The 23,224-nt window shown below is 45.1% G+C and overlaps 1 protein-coding gene and 1 long non-coding RNA gene across 3 annotated transcripts; both read right to left on the bottom strand.

The window, feature by feature from the left end:
* Positions 1 to 2,849, bottom strand: LOC144112738 (uncharacterized). The gene is made up of 3 exons (XM_077645569.1): positions 2,591 to 2,849; positions 1,620 to 1,817; positions 1 to 218 (listed from the first exon to the last, which is right to left on the bottom strand). Exons 1-3 carry the CDS (start codon positions 2,658 to 2,660, stop codon positions 1 to 3), a joined length of 486 nt encoding a protein of 161 aa, XP_077501695.1. The 5' UTR covers positions 2,661 to 2,849.
* Positions 2,850 to 12,838: 9,989 nt separating this feature from the next.
* LOC144134313 (uncharacterized) lies at positions 12,839 to 17,574 on the bottom strand. Of its 2 annotated transcripts, none has more exons than XR_013315126.1 (3): positions 17,447 to 17,574; positions 15,543 to 15,773; positions 12,839 to 13,008 (listed from the first exon to the last, which is right to left on the bottom strand). It is a non-coding gene; the product is annotated as an uncharacterized LOC144134313 (long non-coding RNA). The 2 variants fall into 2 exon arrangements; XR_013315127.1 differs by lacking the exon at positions 17,447 to 17,574 and adding an exon at positions 17,160 to 17,317.
* Between the last annotated feature and the right edge of the window lie 5,650 nt (positions 17,575 to 23,224).

Below are 23,224 nucleotides of genomic sequence, written 5' to 3'. Positions count from 1 at the left end.
TCAGCAGTAGTGGGCCCAGCGGCAGCTCCAGAAGCAACTGTAGCACTGCTGCAGCCTGCTGCAGCCTGCTGCAGCTGTGCTGGAAGCATCAGCAGGTTGCACAGCAGGAAAAAAGAGATTGCTCTCCTGCTCAATTGCTTCTGGAGTTGCCCCACTCTTACCAACAGCAGCCGCCGGTGACTGCGGCTCATCCACGAGCGGAGGTTCCCAGTCGTCTTCTGTAATAAAGAAAAGGTAAAAATTAGTTGGACAAATCTAAGCTTACAACACATTAGCTGTCTGCCTCAACAGCACAGATTGTTGGGTCAATTGGTGAAGAGACATTATAACGAAAGCTTTATAATGTTCTTATATAAGGCACCACTTGCCCTTCTCGGCGCCAAATAGCTGCCGTTGTTTCTGGGGGCCCCAGTTTAGTCATTCTGTTTTGTTCTGCCATATTCCTCACCTTTCACTCTGAATTATGCCTGATGACCTCACTTTATTTTTTTCTGCTGATACAGTAGTGATAGTCACGCAGGCCCCGAGTTTTACACATGTGGTTATCCTCTAACCCTGCACCTGCAGCTTTTTTGCTCATTCAATGGGTTTCTTTTCAATTTTAGTATATTTGCTAGTTTGTACTCATGCGTGTCCTCTGGCCCAGGGAGCCAGTTATACGCCCTTCCTTTCTTCAAAATCATCAGCGTCTAGAACTTTGTCAATGCCAATGAACGCCGACAGCTTTCACTTTGTATATCCTGGAGTAGCTGAGCTAATCCACTTTCATTTTTTTTGCAAAGGTTTCCTTGTAATGCCTGCCTGCTTGCTTCGCCGCATATATGCGACACAAATGCCAAGGTGAGGCATACAAGAAAGGTGACAAATACTGCAGCCTGAGCCTGAGGGCTACAGAAAACATGCGCTTCGAGTGAAACCTCTGCATTGCAAAACTAACAATTTCCTTGAAACTAGCAGCCAAATTCGAAAAGGCTTTGAGCATTACACATAGGCAAGCTGCACCATTATTCACAACAAGAATGTTGTTACCTTATCCCTGGAGCACCATCATGTACAAGTACACAGAGATATGAAAATTTATGTGAAGGAGTGCATGCATAATGAAACTGCATTAAAGTTGGCATTCGTTTAAAGTGAGGCAGGAATGGCAAACAAGACTCAAAAACATCATCAGGAGAGAATGTCATAATGAATGCAGTTCAGGTTGCAGCACTGAATGCTTGCTCCCTCGGTGTCCGACGGTTAACCAACTCCTCGCCTTCCGCTACAGGAACACAGCATACCACTCACATGAATATAAGCCGTCAAGTCAAAATGCCTTCAGAGTGCTGTCCAACAACATGCAGCTTGGAGCAGGTCATCCTTTCGCACTGTCAACCAATGCAGCCTTTATCTGCACAAACATTCAGCCAACCACATGTAGAGCAGCTTTCCACAGTGTTGTATTAAATTAGATTTTTATAATTTGTTGTAGATGAACTGTACAGTCCTCATAGCAGGTTCAAGGCAATAAAAAACATTGAAACAGCGTCAATTGACAGTACACGCTGCCGTTGTCATCAAAGGAATATAAAGAGAGGAGTGCTGTTTTTCTACAACATGCAAAGTGCTTTCTTTACCTGCATAATAGAATTCTTCATTGCCTGCTCCATCCACCATTGGCTGCAACAATCTTATAACAGGCAAACTTGCCACTGGTGGCAGGTCGATGCCTCCATCAGAGTCAGTCTGGTTGCCTACCCTGGTCATTATGTGGCTGGCAACAGCAATGACTTGCTCACTTTGAGCTCTCACAGTGCATTGAGCTGACCCTCCTCCTGAAAAGAAAAAAGACACCGCACACAGTGAAGCTACTCTTAATTTATAGACAATGCGCCATTAAAATATTTTGTTCATGAAGTGCCACACAAAAGCAACCAAAGGCACACCAATGCATGCAACTGTTTGTTGTTTTCGCTACGTTTTTGTGCCACCCGTCCCAGCAGTGCCAGGAATGAGTAAAGGTAGGTAGCTGTATGTACAGCCTTCCGGATATTCAATAGTACCAAGCAACTGTCAATAGCGCGGCAAGTTTCCTCATGAACATGAAGGTCGCCAGTGTAGACACCGTCTGGTCTACGGTGCACCCAATTTGGCTTCGCGGCGCGATAGTATGCGAATGGTACCAACTCCGAGCAAAATCGTCCGTTGTCAGTTCGCTGCTGGCCAGGCGCGAGCCCTCCGTCCCACTGCACTGCCCGCTCATCATAGTCTTCTATGCAGCAGAAATCGCATGCCTTCGTACTGACTTGAATGTAGCAAACATTCTCTGTAGTTTTTAAAAATTACGGAGGCTGTACAGGATACTGCTTGGGCATTATTTACACGATTAACGCAGGCTGCATTCATCTGCGTTTGTAAATAAAGCAGAGTACACTGCACCGAAACGTTATTACGTGCCCATTTACGTGTTATCACACTGTTCCTAAACAACTATGCATTCCAGTCCACGCTGCTTACGCCGACCGAAGTAGAACAATCATGCCCTTATCCATGGCATACAAAGCATGCAGGAACAAACACTTGTAAACGGCCTGCAAGCCGCGCTCACCTGTCTTGTGGCGATCTCTCTTTTCCCTCGCGTCCTCTTCCTTCGACTTTTGTTTAGGTTGGCCCAGCATTTCTTGAGCTGATTGGGGTCACGTCGGGTCACCCCGTGATTGCTGTTAAACAGCCCGGAAATTTCCTTCCAAGCGGCGTTTTTTTTTTTTTTGCCAGCGACGACACATCGGTTTTTTTTGCACTCTAATATATGCCGACGTGCGTTAACAAAACACAATAACAATTCCTTTTCCTCGAACGTGAACTGAGGCGCTGGTCTCCGCTAGGAGCAGGAAAAGCATGGAAAAAACTGGCTATGGCTCAACTAGGATTGGCTCAATGTGGAGCACGTTGCCAGCCAAAAACGTCAATCAAATGGAAGCAGCGGGTAGCACTGAAATGTAGTTTTTATTGTTAGCAATTTTATGCAGGTCACTCACGCCTAGTGCCTGTTTATGACTGCTGAACGAGATTCGTTGTTTTATAGGAGCAAAATGGGCATTATTATAATAGATTGTTCAATACTCTCATCCCCAGACGAGCAATGCGCCCTCGCTTTCAAGCACGCGCTTAACTTGACGAAGCAAGTCAGGTTGAGCATCTATGAAACACGAAACCCAACTTGGCCGTTCTGAAGCCGCCTTGGTGCTTCGACTCGACTTGCCGAAGTTGAGTCGAAGCGCGAGCCAAGTTACATTTCTGCATTCGGGGGTAAGAGAACACTACGAGCAAAGGCGCCGTCATTGTATCACTGTTGGTCGACTCCTCAAGCGCGTCGTGGTGTCAAAATGAAAAAAAAAAATGCTTTAGGGAAAGGAAAGGTGCAGTAACCGCCTCACTTCCCGGTGGACACCTGAACCGCGCCGTAGAGAAAGATTAGAGCGTGAAAGAATAGAAAGAATCAGCTTGCGTTCTGTAGCGTGCATTGACTTTGCACAGCACACGGGAGCCTTTTGTCCTTCGCCTCCAGCTAAACGCGACAGCGGCGGCCTCGAATTCGCCCGACGTCTTTGAGGTCAGCACGGCAATGCAGATACGAATTTCATCGTGCGTCCTTGTCCTCAGCATCTGACTGCAGTAGAAGACGCTGCCTTGGTGAGCGAGCTTAGTGCGCATGCAAATGCTGACAAAAAAACCAACATGATCAATCGTAGTGTAGGATTAGACACCTGGAAGCAGACCACTTAGTGTCGACTGTATAAATTTGGCGCGAGCTGGGGAATTTTATTTTTATTTCTTTTTCTTGCCCATTCTACTCTTTGTATAAATTTGGTGGCACAGTTACCATGCACCTATAAAGCGCAGTGATAAATAGTATGTGTACGAGCAGTACGACTGTATAGCATGTGTGCAGGAGAGTGTGCACTGTGTGGGTTTTCACCTTTATTTTTCTGCAGGATACAGCAACGAATAAAGATTTTTTTTACTCTCAGCTCTTGCACTCGGACGCCTGCACCAGATGTGCTTTCCTCTACACACCCTCACATTGCCGAAGACCAATTCTCCTTAGGGCAACAGGACTATCGCGCCTGACGCGCACACACTGTCTTCGCATTCCCAGTCATGGAAATTGCCTCACACGTGTTTGTTGCACCGCGATTCACCCAAAGCGCCACTTAAGCAGGGCAAGATGAACCATCTCGGCCGCTGAGTCTTCCCGACAAAACGATCACGTAACCATGGACATGCAAAGACGGCAGGAAATCGTCGCCCCTGACAGCGAGCATTAATCTTGGAATTCATCCTTCTTTTAAATACAAATTCAAATAACTTTAAGGCTACATTGAATTCGACTCCTAAAAACCTATGCGTATGCACTCTCCTTTTTGAAACCATCAGTTTTCCAAACGTTCTTTTTTTTTTAGAGACGCCTACCGCGGACACAGATACACACAGTACTTTTGTTTTAATGACCCGCCGCGGCGGCTCAGTGGTTAGGGCGCTCGGCTACTGATCCGGAGTGCCCTGGTTCGAACCCGACCGCGGCGGCTGCGTTTTTATCGAGGCAAAACGCTAAGGTGCCTGTGTCCTGTGCGATGTCAGTGCACGTTAAAGATCCTCAGGTGGTCGAAATTATTCCGGAGCCCTCCACTACGGCACCTCTTTCTTCCTTTCTTCTTTCACAACCCCCTCTATCCCTTCCCTTACGGCGCGGTTCAGGTGTCCAACGATATATGAGACAGATACTGCGCCATTTCCTTTCCCCAAAAACGAATTATTATTATTATTATTATTATTATTATTATTATTATTATTATTATTATTATTATTATTATTATTATTATTATTATTATTATTTGTTTTAATGCGAAAGCATCAGACGGGGCAGTCTCAAGGTCATGTCCGCAAAAACTGTTCGCAAGAAACGGCACCATGTGACGTCACGAGCAGACGAGTCACACGATGCAGACAATGACGTTACATCATTAGATAACGGTAACGATCATACCTAATTAATGTTAATCAATATGTTTAGGTACCGCCGAGGCTATTAAGCATGCCTAATGGTGACGTAATATGAATGTGATGTCATACCAAGTCGTCATGTGACAAGGATGCAATATCACGTCATACCAATCCCCCATCCCCTAATCCATGAAGGTGTAGATCAAATCCCAGTGATGGCATCACTGGCTGACCTCAATGGGGTGGCAGCATTCCCGACTACATATTTTGCATCAAAATTCTGAGCAACCGTTCGTCGTACAGCGTTCCGTGCGGTGTCATAGCATCTCTTTGAATATAGCTTACATGTTTTAGTGAAGTTTGAGGCTAGCTTGTGACAGGGGTTCGGACCGATGACATAGGCACCTTCAGTTACATGCTTTAAGCTGCGGTTGAGGTGTCCATCGAGATGTCGAGATGTGAGAACGACTGCACCCTTTCGTTTCCTTAAACCTTTCCCTTCCTCAAAACACATGCTTTCGCATTCCCCCACGTAAGCAAACTTAAGTGCCCTCAAAATTTTTTCCTAAACTACCAGCGCGTTAGCGAAGATGCTGCTGTCGCCTTAGACAACACTGACTAAAACGTCTTGCTTCGACCACTCTTAAACAGCTGTTACCGATTAAATAGCTATCATGCATTCCCTGCGGTACGCGCGGACCTCAAGCACTTCAAATACGTTTGCCTACTGCACTCGGGCCCTTTCATCACTCCCGTGTCAGCAGCGACCCAACCTCCTTCTGACTGGGGCCAATCCGAATCCACAGTCTACAGCAGCCGCTGCCGCCGAGCACTGGAAGCTTCTGAACGATTCGGGGAGTCTCGTGGTTCCGGCCACTGGACTCCCTGAGTTCCCCGGCATTCCAGGCGCGCGGCCAAACTCCCTGGCCCTGCATGATCGAGACCAGTCTGCAAAACAGCTAGAAAATAAACTGCAAAATTAACGCCCTAGTTCTTCAGGATCCCGATTTTCCCGCCTGCAACGAGCGCAAATCTGCAACAAAATACTCTTTCGAGCTCCACTGGCCAGGAGGTGTGAATGATTGGTTATCAGGAAATGAAAGGCGCGGTAACCATGACACTTCTTGGTGGACACCTCAATCCCGCAATGAGGATAGGGGGTGGAAAGGTGGGATTGAAACAAGCAAGAGAGAAAGAGGCGCTGTAGTGGAAGGCTCCGGAAGAATTTAGACCACCTAGGGATCTTTAACGTGCACTGACATCGCACAGCACACGGTGTGAAAAAAAAACATGCCGGTGATTATATACCGTACAGGTAAATACTCTAAGGTATTTACTAAGGTAATCGGCAATAGAGTCAGTCGAACCATACACTTCAATCAACCAAATGATCAGACAGGCTTTCGTTAGGGTACTCGACAATGGGCCACATTGACACAATCAATAAAGTGAGAAATGCGCAGAGTAAAACCAACCTCTACATATAGCCATTATAGGTTACGAGAAAGCGTTTGTCTATGTTGAAACTTCAGCAGTTATGCAGGCATTTCGGAATCGGGGTGTAGAAGAGCCTTACGTGAGAATAATGGAAGATATATATATATATATATATATATATATATATATATATATATATATATATATATATATATATATATATATATGTATATATATATATATATATGCTATTCACCGCCTGTTTACAGGAGATATTCAGAGGCCTGGATTAGAAGCAGTTGGGGATAAGAGTTAATGGAGAATACCTTAGTAACATGCGATTCGCTGATGACATTTGCCTTGCTAAGTCACTGAGGAGATGAACTGCAAAACATGGTCAATAAGTTAAGCAGAGCAGTACTGTCGGTTTAAAAAAATTGAAGACCGCTTAAACTTCGTCTTTGAGAGTGAGACGCGACAGCGTGCTGCAGCCCTGCCGAGGAGTCCACGGAACGTTAACGCCCGTTCGGGGCGACGCGTGGCCGGTTGGACAATTGAATGAAAGGACGCCTGTCTCGCAAATCTCGGTGGACACCCCAACCAGGCCGCAAGGGAAGGAAATTGAAATGAAATTGTTTTTAAGGAAAGGAAATGACGCCTGTCTCAGAATTCTCTCCCAAGGCCAAAGACGCCGACGACACCGGCCTTTCGCTACACGAGCTCCTTAACGCTGTCGCGTTAAAATCAGTGTCAGGCTCACGCGGTTTCGAATAATAATAATAATTGGTTTTTAGGGAAAGGAAATGACGCAGTATCTGTCTCATATATTGTTGGGCACCTAAAACGCGCCGTAAGGGATGGGATAAAGGAGGGTGTGAAAGGAGAAAGGAAGTCGAAAGGACGCGCATCTCCTCGAGCGAGAAGGTGCACACCCTGACACGTGACCGCGTTCATCACGTGCTCGAGTCGTGTTCGTGTTCGGTGTCAGACTCAGGCGATCGCGTTTCAGTGTGGAGCTCGAGAATCGACACTCCTCGACGTCTTCTTCCCTGAGTTTCCCAGCATACGGGATACAATATGAGCAGTGAGGAACAAGCGAACGGTGATCGTGATGGCGAACGCTCTAGCAGGATGGACTTCGGCGCGCCACGGTACCAAGAAGAAAGGGCGCCTCCACCAATCGTGCTTCGCGCACTTCTACGTGCCCATCTGCAACCCCGGCAGAATGTCCTGTACCACGTAATCGAAGACTACGTCATACTCGAAGGCTTCCAACCCTTTCCCGTGAACCAGGGTTGCGATATGCGTTCGATGGCCTTGGATGCATCGCCTCCATCGGTACATGGTTCAAGTACGGCACTGCCGGCGGCTCCGGACTCTGCTGCTGATCTTGACCCGGACCCGATGACGACCCAAGAAGCAAGCTCTGGCCAAGCACCAATTCCGAAGCGGCGAGGTCGGCGGTAGGGCTGTGCGTGTGTGTGTGATAATGTGTGCATTTATCACGTTCATGAACGAAAGACTGTGCGTGTCTGAATATATGTCCCATGGTTAGGAATGCTTGATAAATAAATGCATAAAGCCTTTACGGTGCACTCTGATTTCTTCATTTGGGTGTCATTCCTTCCTCTGTTTTATTTCGTTAGATCTCCGAGCCCACAACTCGGAGAGAACTTGTGTCTCTGTACTATAAGCTGCGAGCGGGAGGGTTAGGCTTCCACAAGCGCGCTATTCCCGCTCACTTACCAGCCGACGACAATGGCCTGTAAGCTCGCAGCTCGTGCTCGAGGCTTCTATAGTGCTGTTGCCCAGAAAGTTTTTCCCGAGTAGTTGCCCGGTTTTGCGTAGACGTCGGCGTGAGAAGCGTTTCGTGCAGATGCATGGAGAAAGCTCGCCCTCGTTCACGCGATCATCCCGTGTATGCAGCTCGTGCGTCGCGTTTCTTGCCGCGTTCGTCATCATCGGATGCAGCGCACGGTCGCAAGAGGACGCCGCCAGACGGCTGTCAGGACAACATTCTGAGCTTCATCGTCCTCCCTCCCTGGTTTCGATCACACTTTGCCTTTCGTTCTTCCTGGCGACTTCATCGTCTGTTCTTGAATTACAAGCAATTCGTGCTCAGCGCGGCACTAAATCAGGACACTAAAGATCAATGGAGTTCAGTTTTAATTGTTAACTCGCACTAGCGAATCGATGCTAACATACTAGAGAACATCACGACACATGCGCATAGACCATCACCAAAGCGGTTATAGATTTCGGTTGGGGCAAAACATTTACAGCAACGTTTCAATAGACACTGGATACTTTTATAGTTGGGGCGTACGCAGTAAGCTTGCGTACGCATCTCTTACTGCGTTGCGTACGCTGTAAATAGTGTAAACGCGACACTTTCTGTTGGCCGTGCACTAGCGTCTGTCAGAAAGAAAGCCCCAACGCGGCTGCTCACGGACAGCGCAACGATGTCGAGCTTTCACGCGGAACACTTTAGATAGAGAAGAGCAAGTTCGAACCAAATATTACGGAATCTGTTCCACGCGGAATGAGATTGTCATGCTCGTATTTTCAAGTGACGTATGCCGACCAGCGATATAGCCGGTGCTAATTCAGCGTCCTGACTGAACCACTACGGGATACACGGCCACGACGCATTCGCCAACTACGATGCTTCAGAAACGCGGCGTCCGAACGTTTTTTGTCGTTCGTACGCTCGGCATGCAGAAGCCCTAAAGAGCGTACTCTTTGCCAAAAAAAAAGCTGTCATATATAATAAAGAGTATAAGATAAAATTATGAAGGAAAGAGGTGTGAAGAAGACGACGTGGATTAACCGAAGAATAAAGAAGATGAAAAAAAAGCATTCGGTGAGGTGGAGAGAGATGATTGGCGGAGAAGAGAAGGAGAAGACGACGACAAGACTTACGTGGACTAACGCCAAAGCTGTAAAAGGCTATTGCTACAGATATAGCAATAGCCACTGACGCATCGCAATGCAATGAAAAAGCAGGTGTGGGAATATTTTGCTCGCATTTAGACTGGTCCTTTTCACTGCGCCTTCCAAATTTCACCCCTATTTTTCAAGCAGAGTTTCTAGCAGTTGTACTTGCTCTACGCAAGCTAGACCCCTCTATTACAGCAGTTGCAGTAATTACTGATTCTTTATCTTTGTGTTCGTCCCTCGCTGCGCATGTTCACGGTCCCATTTTAACAACTTTCTTATCCCTACTTCCTTCCGCATTTGAGCCTTGTTCATTTAGTATGGGTTCCCGGTCACAGCAGTGTGACAGTAAATGAGATTGCTGACAATCTCGCAAAGGCTTCCCTCAGTGGCCCCGTGTTGCCAATCATCCCGGCTACAGCCTATATTACAGCATCTAGATTTCGACGACGTGCTTTTTTAAGCACGCAAGACACATCACTTTTAACATCGGCGGATTATGAGCACCTTAAATATTATTGGAACAGGAAAATTTGTTGCTCTCGGCAGCTTGAAGTATAACTGACGAGGCTGCGCTGCCGCATCCCCCCTCTAAATTTCTATTTACACAGGTCGGGTTTGGCGCTCTCTCCCCTTTGTGCATTTTCCCGTGAGCCTGAATCTATAGAACAGTTTTGGCTGTATTGTCGCCGATTCAACTCTCTGAGAAAAAGGTTGCTGGAGGAGCCCTTGCAGCATCTTGGCCTTAGTTTGAGCAGCCCGCTCTTGCTATCATTTGGCGCCAGCACATTTGGGTTCAGCCACAGATCTGTTTGTACCGCTGTTCTAAATTTCCTGATAGAATCTCACCGACTGCCTTGCTAAGTGTTCCAAACTTTTCTTTTCTATCAATTATTACATTTTGACTTAACCATTATTATTTATTCCCTCTATTATTATTCTTATAATTTTTAAATCGAAACTCTCATCCCCTTTCTGTTCATGAGGAACAATTCACCGGTGTTGCGCTCCCACGTGCTTTTCCTTTTTATTACCTGCGTTCAAGTGAACAGCCACTCGATTCTTGGCCGATCCCCCAGTGTGGGTATGTGCCATCTTTTGATAGGCTAACAACAACAACATATAAAAGGGTGAAGGAGCGCGATTGTCCGGACCCCGTAGAGTATCTGTTACGGGTCCAAGTTGGACTTATTTTTGGAAATGTGGCGGAGAGTTTGAAGAATGCTTCACTCCCGCCACCGGTTGGCCCGGTATTGCACTACCTCCAGGATCGGCCTTGTCTTTAGCGCGTCTTTACTATCGTGTCTTTCTATCCCATCTTTCAACTCTCCTTCTATCTGCACGTGGTAGCGATTGTGGCTCGGCTTGAGCCAGTGAGCAGGCCTGTGCACTTTCCTTTTCTTTCTTCCTGGTAGAAACAGACAGACAGAGACACGGGGGGGGGGGGGGGGAGAACAGAGAAGCGGAGGCTCCGGCTGGTCAGGGACGCTTCGGCTGGAAGAGAGCGACGCCGGCTACTGCTCTGGTGAGCTCGCGTTCTACGGCTTCGCATCGTCGACTTCCTGCCATTCCTGAGCCCGTTCCCGGGAGTTAACTCAGGACGCTACCACCTGCTACGGCCAGGGGTGTTTCCAGCGCTGTTGCGGTGGCCCCAACGCCAACAACACCGGCACCACCTTCACGGGCGCTTGGACCGGGAGCTTGTACAACGCAGCCAGCGACGCAGCTAGCGACGCCGCCAGCGACGCCAGCCGCAGCACGTCGATTGCCATCTCGACGCCGGCTACTGGACCCGAACCAACCGTGAGCACGAACGCCGACCGCTAACAGTAGGACGCTAGTAGTAGACGCTGGTAGCAGTGTTCCCGGGTCGTGTGTATTTATAGTATTTGTGTTTTGTGTTGGTTTTGTTAGTTTTGTGTGCTAGTGTGTGTGTGTCACGTAGGGCAATAAATGTGCGTCTGTGTGGGTACACCTGTCGCCAAGTCCATTCTTGCGGTCCGAGTGTTCTCCGGGGAGATCCGTGACAAACTCACAATGTTTTGCTTTTCACTGGTATAGTGGCACACTTATTCCACGCCTCAAGTTCAGAATCTCTGTAAGGTAGAGGAGATCCCTTGCCTTCCCTTTCCATGTCCTTTCTGAACTTTAGGAAGCCGCAAGTGCTCGACTACGCAAGCGACAAGCAAATCATGCTGCCTTGTTGGTTTTGGCTGAAGAATTGATGTGGATTAGCTCAGCTAATCCAGGATATACAAAGCGAATTATGTCGGCGTTCACCGTGCTCATTGGCGTTGACAGGCTAGACGGCGATGGCTTTGAGCAAAGGAAGGGCGCATAACTGGCTCCCTGGATATGCTGACGCCTTATTCGTGCTTTGATACGTGATGGTGGTGAAAGAGAGATGTGGCCTGAATGCATTAGCGCTGACAGCGTTGTCGCTGACATGCGGCACTGCAGCAATAGCTAGGCCGCAGCGTTCATTTGGTGATAAATCTCTTGCGATCAACCATTAAGTGCATGCCAGCTCCCAGGGTGGAAGGGAGGGCGCGCTGCCTATCCAGTGCGCGGAACGCAATCAAAGCAGGCTTTTGCAGTAGGACGCGAACGCCACGTAGTATGTGGCGTGATTTTGTGCACCTACTACGATTAGCAATGAAGAAGGTGTGGTCTAATGCGCGCACGTAGTGTTTTGCCCTGCTGCCGCGGAAAACACACGGCAAAGTTTAAAGTACACGTGTTTAGGTTGCCGCCACAAGAAGGGCTTTTCACAAGACGATATTTATTTCAGAGTACACCTCAAGGGCCCCAGCCCTTACAAAAATTTCTTTAGACAGTCCATAAACTCTCTATGAACTTTAGTCTAAGAAGTCTATAGACTGTCTAAAGACAAATCCTTTAACCAGTCTATAGACAATCTATAGATTTATGGCCATACACTTTTAGTAGACTTTTGTCTATAGACAGTTTATAGACAAATGTCTAATGAAAGTAGATAGGTCCATAGACAGTCTATAGACACAGGTCCATAGACAGTTTATAGACAAATGTCTAATGAAAGTAGATAGGTCCATAGACAGTCTATAGACACAGGTCCATAGACAGTCTATAAAAGATTTATAGATTTACGGCCATACACATCCTATAGACTTCTGTCCATAGACCGTCTATAGACAAATGTCTACTGATAATAGACACAGGTCTATAGGCAGTCTATAGATGATCTATAGACATAGGCCATGTAGATTTCTGTCTATAGACAAAAATCTACTGGTCCAGTAGACATAGGTCTATAGACTGTCTATAGACATTCCACAGTTATGTGGCCTGGCTATGCTGTAGATATTTGTCTATAGGCTGTCTATAGAGCTCTGTCTAAAAACCTTAATAGACCATTGTCTGTAGACTGCCTATAGACAGTCTACAACTGTTGAAAAAGGTCACCACACGGTCTTCACAAATGACATGGCGATCAATATACTTACAATTTAGTTTATTTCCAAGCTATGCAGGCAAGGAATATGCAATACATGCATCACAAGAATGCACCATATAAAAATAAATGTTGAAAGTAATGGTCCGAATATAGTTTCCTCAGAAGCAATCTTGCGACCTGTTGTCTGCAGTCAGTCATCCAGGCATGTTGACCTGTACAAAGGAAGAAAAAAAATAAGAGGAACTGAAAAAAAAAATTCCCACTCCATCTCTACAAATGTGCTTTACAACACAAGGCATATATATCCTGGCTATCCTATTCAAGAAAGCTAGTCGATGTTTTGGCTTGGTTTTATGTGGTCCAAAAACCCAAGGTGACTCAGGCTATGAGAGCCGCCGTAGTGAAAGGTTGCGGAGTAATTTCAGCCACCTGCGGTTTCTTACCGTGCACTGACATTGCCTAGAATACAGGCCTCTAGCATACTGCCTCTATCAAAACGCGACAGGCTAGACCAGGATCGAACCTGCATCATTCAGGTTGTAGTAGTAGTACAGTTTATTTGGGACAAAAAATATACAACATTTGTCCTGGGTGAGAGGCTAATGGCATTTTTGCCTGATGAGGCCATCCCACCCCTGACAGCAGTGGCAACCACTATAGGCATATTCGAACACATTTGCAGTACAGTACATCATACAACAACCAATATGTATGCAAGCACACAAAACAAAACAAATGGACAATCCTGAGGACTGTGTGCATGCTTCTGTATATGAAAAAAAAATTTTTACAGATTGCCGAATACTATTTGCACGTATAACAGACCGAAATATCATCCATGACACAAAAGAAATTCTTTGACTTATTATTCCATTAGGTACATATGTCTTAGTGTTTTCTTTAGGTAGTGATGGGTAGATTGGTAATAATTCAAAGATGGCTGGATATTGATTCAATAAATTTGCATACATAATCTCACATCACCATAGTTGGTGCAAGATCGGGGCACCTGTATTTTATCTTCCCTAAGGGAATGTGGAGTGTGTTTCTTTTTGTACTGAACCTCAATATTTGAACGGTGTAACATATACTCGTGCGCGATTTCCAGAAATAACTTATATTTGAATAGCTTACTGATCTCTAGTATGTCATAGATCTTAAAGTATGGCAAGCAATGTTCTATTTTTGGAATTTTCGAATACCACATATTGAGCGCTTTTGCAGAGGATGCAGCTAATCAAGGTTTCATTGTGTTGTGTCTGACGATACTCGGGAGCAGTATGTTAAACGTGAATCAAAGAGCATAGTAAGTTTGTTGCTTCACTGGCAACCTGTTTAATATGCCAAAAACACGTGAAAGTTCAATTCAGAGAGCTTCTGTGTGCGAATTCGAGAGAAACGTTTCATGAAAGATAACACCTAGAAAGCAAATCCTCTTAGACTGGTTGATAATGTTATTCCGGAACTTCAATTTGAACTCTCTATCTTTTTTGCTACCTTTAGGCTTGAAAGTCAGGTATTCCATCTCGTTTATCTTTAGGTCTAGTTTATTAAAGGTTAACCAAAAGTCTAAATAGTGAAGCCATTCATTTCCTTCCCTGTAGACGAAGCTTTCATTGCAACCTGAAAAAAAATACATTAGTGTAATCTGCATGTAATACCAATCCAGAGCAGCATGGGGTGTTTACAATATCACTCATATATATCAAGAATAATATGAGGCCTAGAATGAATCCCTATGGAACTCCGTATTTAATAGTGCCTCGATCGGATTCGATGCTCTTTATTGTGGTGTATTGCTCCCTGCAAATTAAACAGCTTTCCATCAGGATATGTACTGTACCTTGGATTCCACAGAACGGTAGCTTTATTAATAATATATCATGATGCACAGAACCAAAGGCTTTCCTAATATCAAGAAATAAACCCAAAGTAAGCTTTCATTTCTTAATGTTGTCAAGAATTTTCTGTTTAATATAAAGTAAAGCAGTTTCAGTTGCCTTATTCATATAAAGTAAAGATGTTTCAGTTGCCTTACTGACATTGGTCTATAGTTGTTCAAGTCTTCAAAAGCACCACCTTTATGAATAGCTGGAACACGCGCAAGCTTTATTTGGTTTGGAAATATCCCTACTTGAAGTATGCAGTAGCATATATGCGTAAGGACTGGAGTTATCAGTGAGGCTACAGCTTTCACGGGGGAAACTTTCACATCATCGTAGGCTGATGCACAGTTGTCCTTCAGCGTCATGATTATATTGAGGACTTCTTCGGCGCAAGTTGGAGCGAGAAATGAACAGTCAGGTGGTTCTGAAAGTCGTCAAACTTATCAGAGAGCAACTGCATTTGCGACTCAAATGCATCAAACTTTTTTGACAAAGGCAAAAGAGCATTAAGCTTCGTTTCAGTCTGCAGTAATCTGAGTATCACGTCGGAATCATGCTGCGGATTTTCTGTGGTGCTTGTGCCCTTGTGGTTGCCTCAACACGAGTCACATCTCCATGCTTTCTTTCTGGCTTCGCGCTTAGCATTGAATGATTCTTCTGTTATTCCCGCACATGCACCACGATGAAAATTATATTTGCACTCTGAGCATGTTGCAAAGACGCTATCAGTGAGTGGAAGACGGCAAGCACAACAACGAGCTATAGTACGCATCTTTTACAAAAAACCCATCCACTTAGGAGCAGCGCCGACATAAAAGGAAAACAAAATCACATTCAGTGAGGCATAATTATGCACAAACCTGCACTAAGGCAGAGACGGTTACATGATGCTCGCAGTTACGGTCACCACTGCCAAGTGAGGTCCCAGTGGAAGGAATCTTCTTTTATAGCCCACAGTGAACCGTTGATGCTGTGCCGGATTTCCGGGTGACACCGACGACCACGCCTTCCTGGTCCGCTGCTCGAGACTACCGTCCGTCTTCAGGGCACGTGCGATGACCAGTGAGATGTACGGCTGCACAGTGGGTAATCTGCACAAAGGCAGAGACGGTTATGTGATGCTCGCAGTTATCGTCGCTACTTTGCAGTGGTGATGATAACTTGAGCACCTGAAGAACACGATAACCACTGAGCCATCGTGCTGGATTCATCATTTCAGTAAATATGCATGACAAATTCTAAGTGGCTGTCATAAAACATTGTAACTAATATCCACATTCCATGCAGCACTCTACCTCTACACTAAATACCTACTGCGAATACTGACCTCTGTATGCATTCCCTTTACATTAATTGGAATAGAATACTTAGAAAACTTGTGCCACTTATCATCATTGACTCAATACGAGCTGTTGAGAATGCTGCCCCATAAAACGTACATTCAGTGCTCCTTGCAAAATGATCCGAACTGGAGAATATTCATGCATTTATTCTTATACCCGCTATTGAACAAGCGCTTCAAAATACCCTGCATGAAGCCTGGTACATACGCCGATACTCATATGGGCACAAGCCATGCAAAACCTACCAGGCAGACTGCAAACCAGTTCACCCACAACTTGAAACACTAAGACGAAACAGCAAACTCATACACCAGCGCGCGCTCTTTGGAACAAGCGGGTTACAGCGCTTCCATGTTGTGGTAATTATCCAGAAAAACTCAAACAGCACATAGTGGTTGCAGCAGCGCCATTTCAGAACCAGACGTGAGCTTCAGACAACAAGCTCATTATTGTAAGGATGAAATACCATCTCAAATTCAGTTAATTTTTACTTCAAGTGCAGCCCGAACAGAGCAGTAAAAAGGAGACACTTGCATGCAGGTACCCTAACCTAACGCTGATAGAATAATCAACGAAAGCAACGAACACGCTCAAAGTAAGAATTATTTCATCGAAACAATTAACGTGTTCATCAAAAGGCGCAGCCATAGTAAAACAGCGCGAGCAGAATTGCATTCGTGGCGCAAATAAGCGCCAAGTTACTTTGGCGTTTTTGTAATGTAGCAGTCTGAGATGAGAAACGCATACTCTGCCTCTCGCACAATTGGTACTGAAGAAATTTGTGCACGCGTAAGCGCGGTTCATGAACGAGCCTCTCGGAACGAAATGTAAGCCATCTCTTGTCGAGGCGACCGTTACTCAGCTTTCGAAATGAATTGCCCGCAGGCCAGCGGCGGCGGCCAACGGCTCGGATAACAGGTATGGACGAATTGCAGACGGGTTGCAGCGCGTAGGTTCTTCGCGGTGTTTGTACACGCTCGCCACTTGCGCCGGCAACCAATTTTTTTTTCAACCATCACTCTATTAGCATTCCTCCACCGCCGCTTCACTAAAACTTTGACAAACGCCTCTAACGCATACTTTCATTTCGGCCTTCACTCACGGGCTAAGCGATATTTCTGGCTGTGCACCTACCTTTCAACACGGAAAAGCCAGTAGAGAGCTCGCGAGGAGGGTTTACCGTCCCGGGTTTCGCACCGAGTGCCTTTCCGCGCGTTAGGAAAGACATAGCGGCACAGACATAAGCGCATTATTCGAGAACATGGCGGCTGCCGCTGCTCACACAAACGTCCTTACAAACGCCGCTTACAAACGTGGATAGGAAGTTTGTCGCTGCGCACATAATCTGCTCTGCACACACAGCACTGCTTAGTAGAGTGGCTAAGGAGACCAAATGAATAAAAATAATCGTGTAGACTTACCGTAAATGGACGATTAAGTTGAATTTCAATCAAAACGTAATCCGCGAGAGAAAGCTCCGCCGACGCCGACACACCGGCGCACACGGTCGTTTGCTGCCCGGATGATTTTCCGCCGCCTCCGGGCAAAATGGGTAAAAAGTGAAACAAACCAATTTCACGGTCATGTCTATATTGGTTGCACTGTTGCCAAGTGTAGCTTGCTCTAGCATCCAAGAACACAAAGGGCTTTTGGTTTAAAGCATAAATTCTCCACTCGCGCTTTAAAAACCTTATTTCTTTCGCGAAAACCAAAACCGAAACCTTACTACTTTTTCTATGCGCGCCGCATCTCCCATCGAATAGTATGTGGCGCCCTTTTCAAATAATTATAATGCTGCATAGCATAACGTCTTTTTGGCGTGTGCTCGTGTTTGGAAAACCGGTATGGACAACAGCGTGTTATCGCCTCCGATACAGCAGGTGTACGGCGAAGAACGAAAATATACTGGGTTTCTGATTGTTGATTTGCAGCACTTTTTCACGTGAATGCAAACGGCAAAGGTATAAATGGCATATCTTAATTCCGCAGAGAACCATGATCTTTGAGACTCTTCTAATCATGTTTCCGAGAGATGGGCACATCCTTGAATTCTCACCCCCGTTATTCACCCTTATTTTACAGGAGGATTTAAGGAGAAATAAATGTACAATCACTGATGAAGTGCTTCTTAATTTATGCGCGTTGGACAGTAACTATAGAACGATGTAATGGTATATTCTCGAGCGATTCCTTTAAGGGAGAGTGTGTTCGTTTGATGCAGTACAATTTGCAGCGCCCTTACTTCAGAAATAGGTGCCTTTCCTCGCTCTACCTGTCGGCATTAAAGATTATTTAATTATATTCTCAATATGCGTCGCGGTTTAAGGAAAATTAGCTCTTCAAAGCTTCTAAAAACAATACACAGGAAGGTATTGCATTGCCGTTGGACAATATTTTTTTATCCTTGAAATAGCAAAGGAAGCGGAGGACTCTGACAATAGTTGCGGTCACCCGATGCAGTTTGGTTCGTGGGGTTTAACGTCCCAAGCCAACTCAGGGGATGATGGATGCCGTAGTGAAGGGCTCCGGAAATTTCAACCGCCTGGGGTTCTTTAACGTGCACTGACATCGCACACTACACGGGCCTCAAGAATTTCGCCTCTATCGAAATTCGACCGCCGCGGCTGGCAACGAACCCGCGTCTTTCGGGTCAGCAGCCGAGCCCCATAACCACTTAACCACCGCGGCGGCCCGATGCTGTTCTACTCAGCACGCAGTGCGAAAAGAAATGGATATTTTATGGACTTAGTCGAAAGGCAGTGTATAAATTGTTAGATAAAATTAGGATTGTTATAAAGAGTAGACATTGTCTATAGACGATAGGAAATTAAGGCGGTTAGATTTTGGTCTCTAAATTGTCTATAGGTCGTCTATAGACAAATGACTGCTAAGCCGGTTATAGACTAGTCTATAGATGGTTTATAGATTGTCTATAGACGAAAGGAAATTATGGCGGTTATAGACTTTGGTCTATAGATAGTCTATAGATTGTTTATGGACAAAAGGAAATAAGGCAGGTATAGACTTTAGTCTATATAAAATCTATTGACCGCCTATAGACAAAGGAAAATTTAGGAGAGCGAGTTGACGGGCTAGTTGGTATTGCATGGTGTAGGAACAGCGCTAAGAACAGGACAGAAGTCAAACACGTCCCTGTGCTTCCATGTTTCACTTCTGTCCTGTTCTTAGCGCTGTTACTACACCAAAGGAAAATTGTGTACTATAGACATTGGTCTATAGATGGTCTATAGACTTTCTGTGCACAAAAGGAAATGAGACAGTTATTGACTTTAGTCTATAGATAATCTCTTGACTGTCTATAGACATAGAAAACTTGTCTGTTACAGACTAGTCTACAGATATTCTATGGACCATCTATAGTCAGAAGAAAATTAAGGCGGTTATAGACTTTAGTCTATAGTCTATGGACCACCTATAGACGGAAGGAAATTAAGGTTGTTATAGACTTTAGTCTATAGATAATCTATTGATTGAATATAGACAAAGGAAAATTATGTCTGTTATGGACTTCAGTCTATAGATGATCTATAGACAGTCTATAGACAAAAGGAGATAAGGCGGTTAAAGACTTTAGTTTAAGATAATCTACTGACCGTCTGTAGACAAAGGAAAATTGTCTGTTATAGACTTAAGTCTACAGATAGTCTATGGACCATCTATAGACAGAAGAAAATTGATGCGGTTTTAGACTTCAGTCTATAGGTAGTCTACGGACCATCTATAGACAAAAGGATATTAGGGCGGTTATAGACTTTAGTCTATAGATTCTCTATAGACAGTCTATTGAAAAAATCTAAGTCTAAAGGGAGTCTATAGAGTTTATAAAATGTCTATAGACAGTCTATAGACCATTTTTATAAGGGAGGTACGGGGTACGACATGATGGATATGGCGTCATACATCAGCAGCCGGTTTTGTCGATGGCATTCTTGAAACGTTGCGGGTTGGTGTGGAGCTCGGCTTCAGTGGGAAAACCGTTCCAACCTTTCGCAGTCCGGATTCCACTTTTTCGCATGCGGCAGCTAAACAGTTTTGCTGTGGTTGATACGCTGTGAAGTTCGATGGGAGGGAGGGATAATGGAGCTGGTGGTTGTGAATGATTAAAATTTGTGGAACAGACTAAGCTTGGCATGTTACTGCATAGAACGAGAGCACGAAGGTTGGCTTGTGACCTCGGGTTAGATGCGCTAGTGTAGATATAGCCCTGGTGAATGAACTGGGCAGCCCGCTTAATTCTGTATTGATTCAAGAGTACTAAAAAGGTACGTGTGATGTTGGTTCCCAAATCGCGCATGCGTATTCTAATTTTCGCCGAACGAGCGTTAAGCAGGCTGCAAATTTCGGCAAAGGGGCAGCTAGTTTTAAATGACGGCGAAGAAATCCGAGGTATCGGTTGCCGCCGTTAGTGACTGCAGATGTGTGATCTGGCCACAAGAGGTGGCAAGTTAATGCCGCGATATTTTACAAGAGAACAAAGAAGGCAGCCGAGCCAGAAATAACAATTTAGAGAGGGTAAGAGTGCCTTCGGTGGAAAGGTACTAATGATGTTTTGTTAGTGTTGATAATCATAATAATAATAATAATTGGTTTTGGGTGGAAAGGAAATGGCGCAGTATCTGTCTCATATATCGTTGGACGCCTGAACCGCGCCGTAAGGGAAGGGATAAAGGAGGGAGTGAAAGAAGAAAGGAAGAAGATGTGCCGTAGTGGAGGGCTCCGGAATAATTTAACCACTTATTAGCGGCTTTTAACTCAGTTTGAAGTCGAATTCACCGCCGTTACTCTTTAACGAATATCTAGCAATAATTACTGAATGAAATATGGTCTGCGACGGACATTTAATTTTGGTTTAATAATGTATAACGGAGGACTTTATTGACAACCTAGATTTACCAGTACTAAAGGTCCTTCAGAGAAATTTTAAACAAAATCGGCAATGAGGTTTTTTTTTAATCTGAGTGAAATTTGGCCATTTTGCGAAATTTTAGAATTTCAGAAGATTTTAACACTTACCTAAAGAAACACAATGCCCTAGAAGTACGAATCTTCTCTGACGGTAGTAGGAAGGACCAATAAACAGAAGAAAATTTTCAGCATCAAGTTCTTACTCCTCCTTGCCGCTTTACCGTCCTAGAAGGTGTCCTTCCTGGCACGCAAAACTTTTTGAATGATATTTACGTTTTTTTTTTCAAAAGAAAATATTTACGCGTTGATTTCCGGCACAAAATTTTACATGCATTTACAGAAAAAAAATCAGGTTCCGTAAAATTTTGTTTCGTTTCTTGGGGCCTCCAAACTCGTGATTTTGCACAATCGCAAAAGCAACGTTTTCCAACTCCTGTGATAAACAATAGTTTTCCTAGAAAACTACAGCGTTCTTGCAAAACTGGTTTATTTCTCTGTCACCGCATTTTCCCGTCCCATATAAAAACGTAACCGAAAGCAAAAAATGGGCATGGAACCTCAATTACCGTACTTATCTGAAGACACCTGTATGTACATAAAAAAAGGTAGTGCAGTTGCAATGGCTTTATAACCTGCATAAAATGACAGTTCTCTATTTCACAAGGAAGCGTATTCGTATTCACCTTCGCTACTCCAATAGCGGCGATCGATTATGGGAATCGCACTCCGTATCTATATGGAGTGTTGTTTCAGGTTTAAGATATTAACTACATCATTACTAAAGTCTATTTGTATAGATTGATTGCAGAGACCACGCTGGTTTTCAGTGATCTATTGTATGACGAGACTAATTCGCTCGCGAGGTATGAACTTTAAGTGAGATCAGTTGCTTGCGACTGTACCGGTGATGCGCTTAAAGATAGGATTGTCGATATACGTGAGCCCCGCCTCGGTGGCTCAGTGGTTAGGGCGCTCGACTACTGATCCGGAGTTCCCGGGTTCGAACCCGACCGCGGCGGCTGCGTTTTTATGGAGGAAAAACGCTAAGGCGCCCGTGTGCTGTGCGATGTCAGCGTACGTTAAAGATCCCCAGGTGGTCGAAATTATTCCGGAGCCCTCCACTACGACACCTTTCTTCCTTCACTCCCTCCCTTATCCCTTCCCTTACGGCGCGGTTCAGGTGTCCAACGATATGAGACAGATACTGCGCCATTTCCTTTCCCCCAAAACCAATTATTATTGTTATTATTATTATTGTTATTATTATTATTATATACGTGATGAAAGCGGGTGTAAGCAGATGTCTACTATGCTTCATCTAAGTTGCTCGCCTGGATGATATGGATAGCGATACCATCCTGCCTATGCGGCCTCGTAAGTGGACGCTCAAACACATAGGTGAGCTTCATTGTCCAGGTAAGGCGTCCGCCTGAGTGTGGACCTACGAACATGGCGGGCACGAGAAGGCTAAAATTAGGAATAAATGAACGCCTGCATTCACACTGCTATCTTAGAGAGTGCATACTAAAAGGTAAAAACGACACCCGACATTCCTTTCCCTAACGTATTACTCTGGCAGTTTCCAATAACTTGGTCCTATGTCTCAAATAAGCTACTCTGGAGTCCGGCTACTACTGTAGCCTCTAGGTGTAAACACTGCCACAATGTTGCTGTAATACGCGCGCAATTATTCCTGGATAATTTAACAAACTCAGGTTTCGACAAAACCGATGACATTTTATCTCGCTTTGGTGCATTTAATATTTATTTTTTTATGCGAGAGGCATGAAGCGCGTGCTATAATTAAGGCTTCTACTGTTTGTGGACAATGGAAAATCCCCCCCCCCCCCGCCCCACTTATGCAGCGAGCACCCGCTTAGCCCCCATGCACTTAGTCAGCGAGAGAACATGCGAAGCGTCTGCCGGACATCTTTATCCCCATTGGCCTGGTTATGTCCACTGTAGGCCAAGGCCAAATGCCCCATCCACCGACATCCAGTCAACCGTCCTGCGCCAGCCACGTGCGGTCAATGCATCCCTGGAAATTTACCGACCTCTCATTAACCCAACCGCCTCCCGGCACTAAGCTAGCTGCGCTGTCCTAACAGACCACAGCTTGAATCTGTTCTACGCATTGCATGCCTCGCCCAAATCAATTTTCGCCAAAATGTTAACCAGAGATTCCTCTTTAGTCTGGGTTGCTTTGTTCCCGCATCTCAATATTGCTCCCGTCTCATACTGTCCCCAATCTTATCACGCGTTGCAATATGGCA

The sequence above is a fragment of the Amblyomma americanum genome, chromosome 1 (genome assembly GCF_052857255.1).
Source record: "Amblyomma americanum isolate KBUSLIRL-KWMA chromosome 1, ASM5285725v1, whole genome shotgun sequence".
NCBI lineage: Eukaryota > Metazoa > Arthropoda > Arachnida > Ixodida > Ixodidae > Amblyomma > Amblyomma americanum.
Note: the sequence above shows the minus strand (reverse complement) of the source record. Positions and strands in the feature narration are given on the sequence as shown.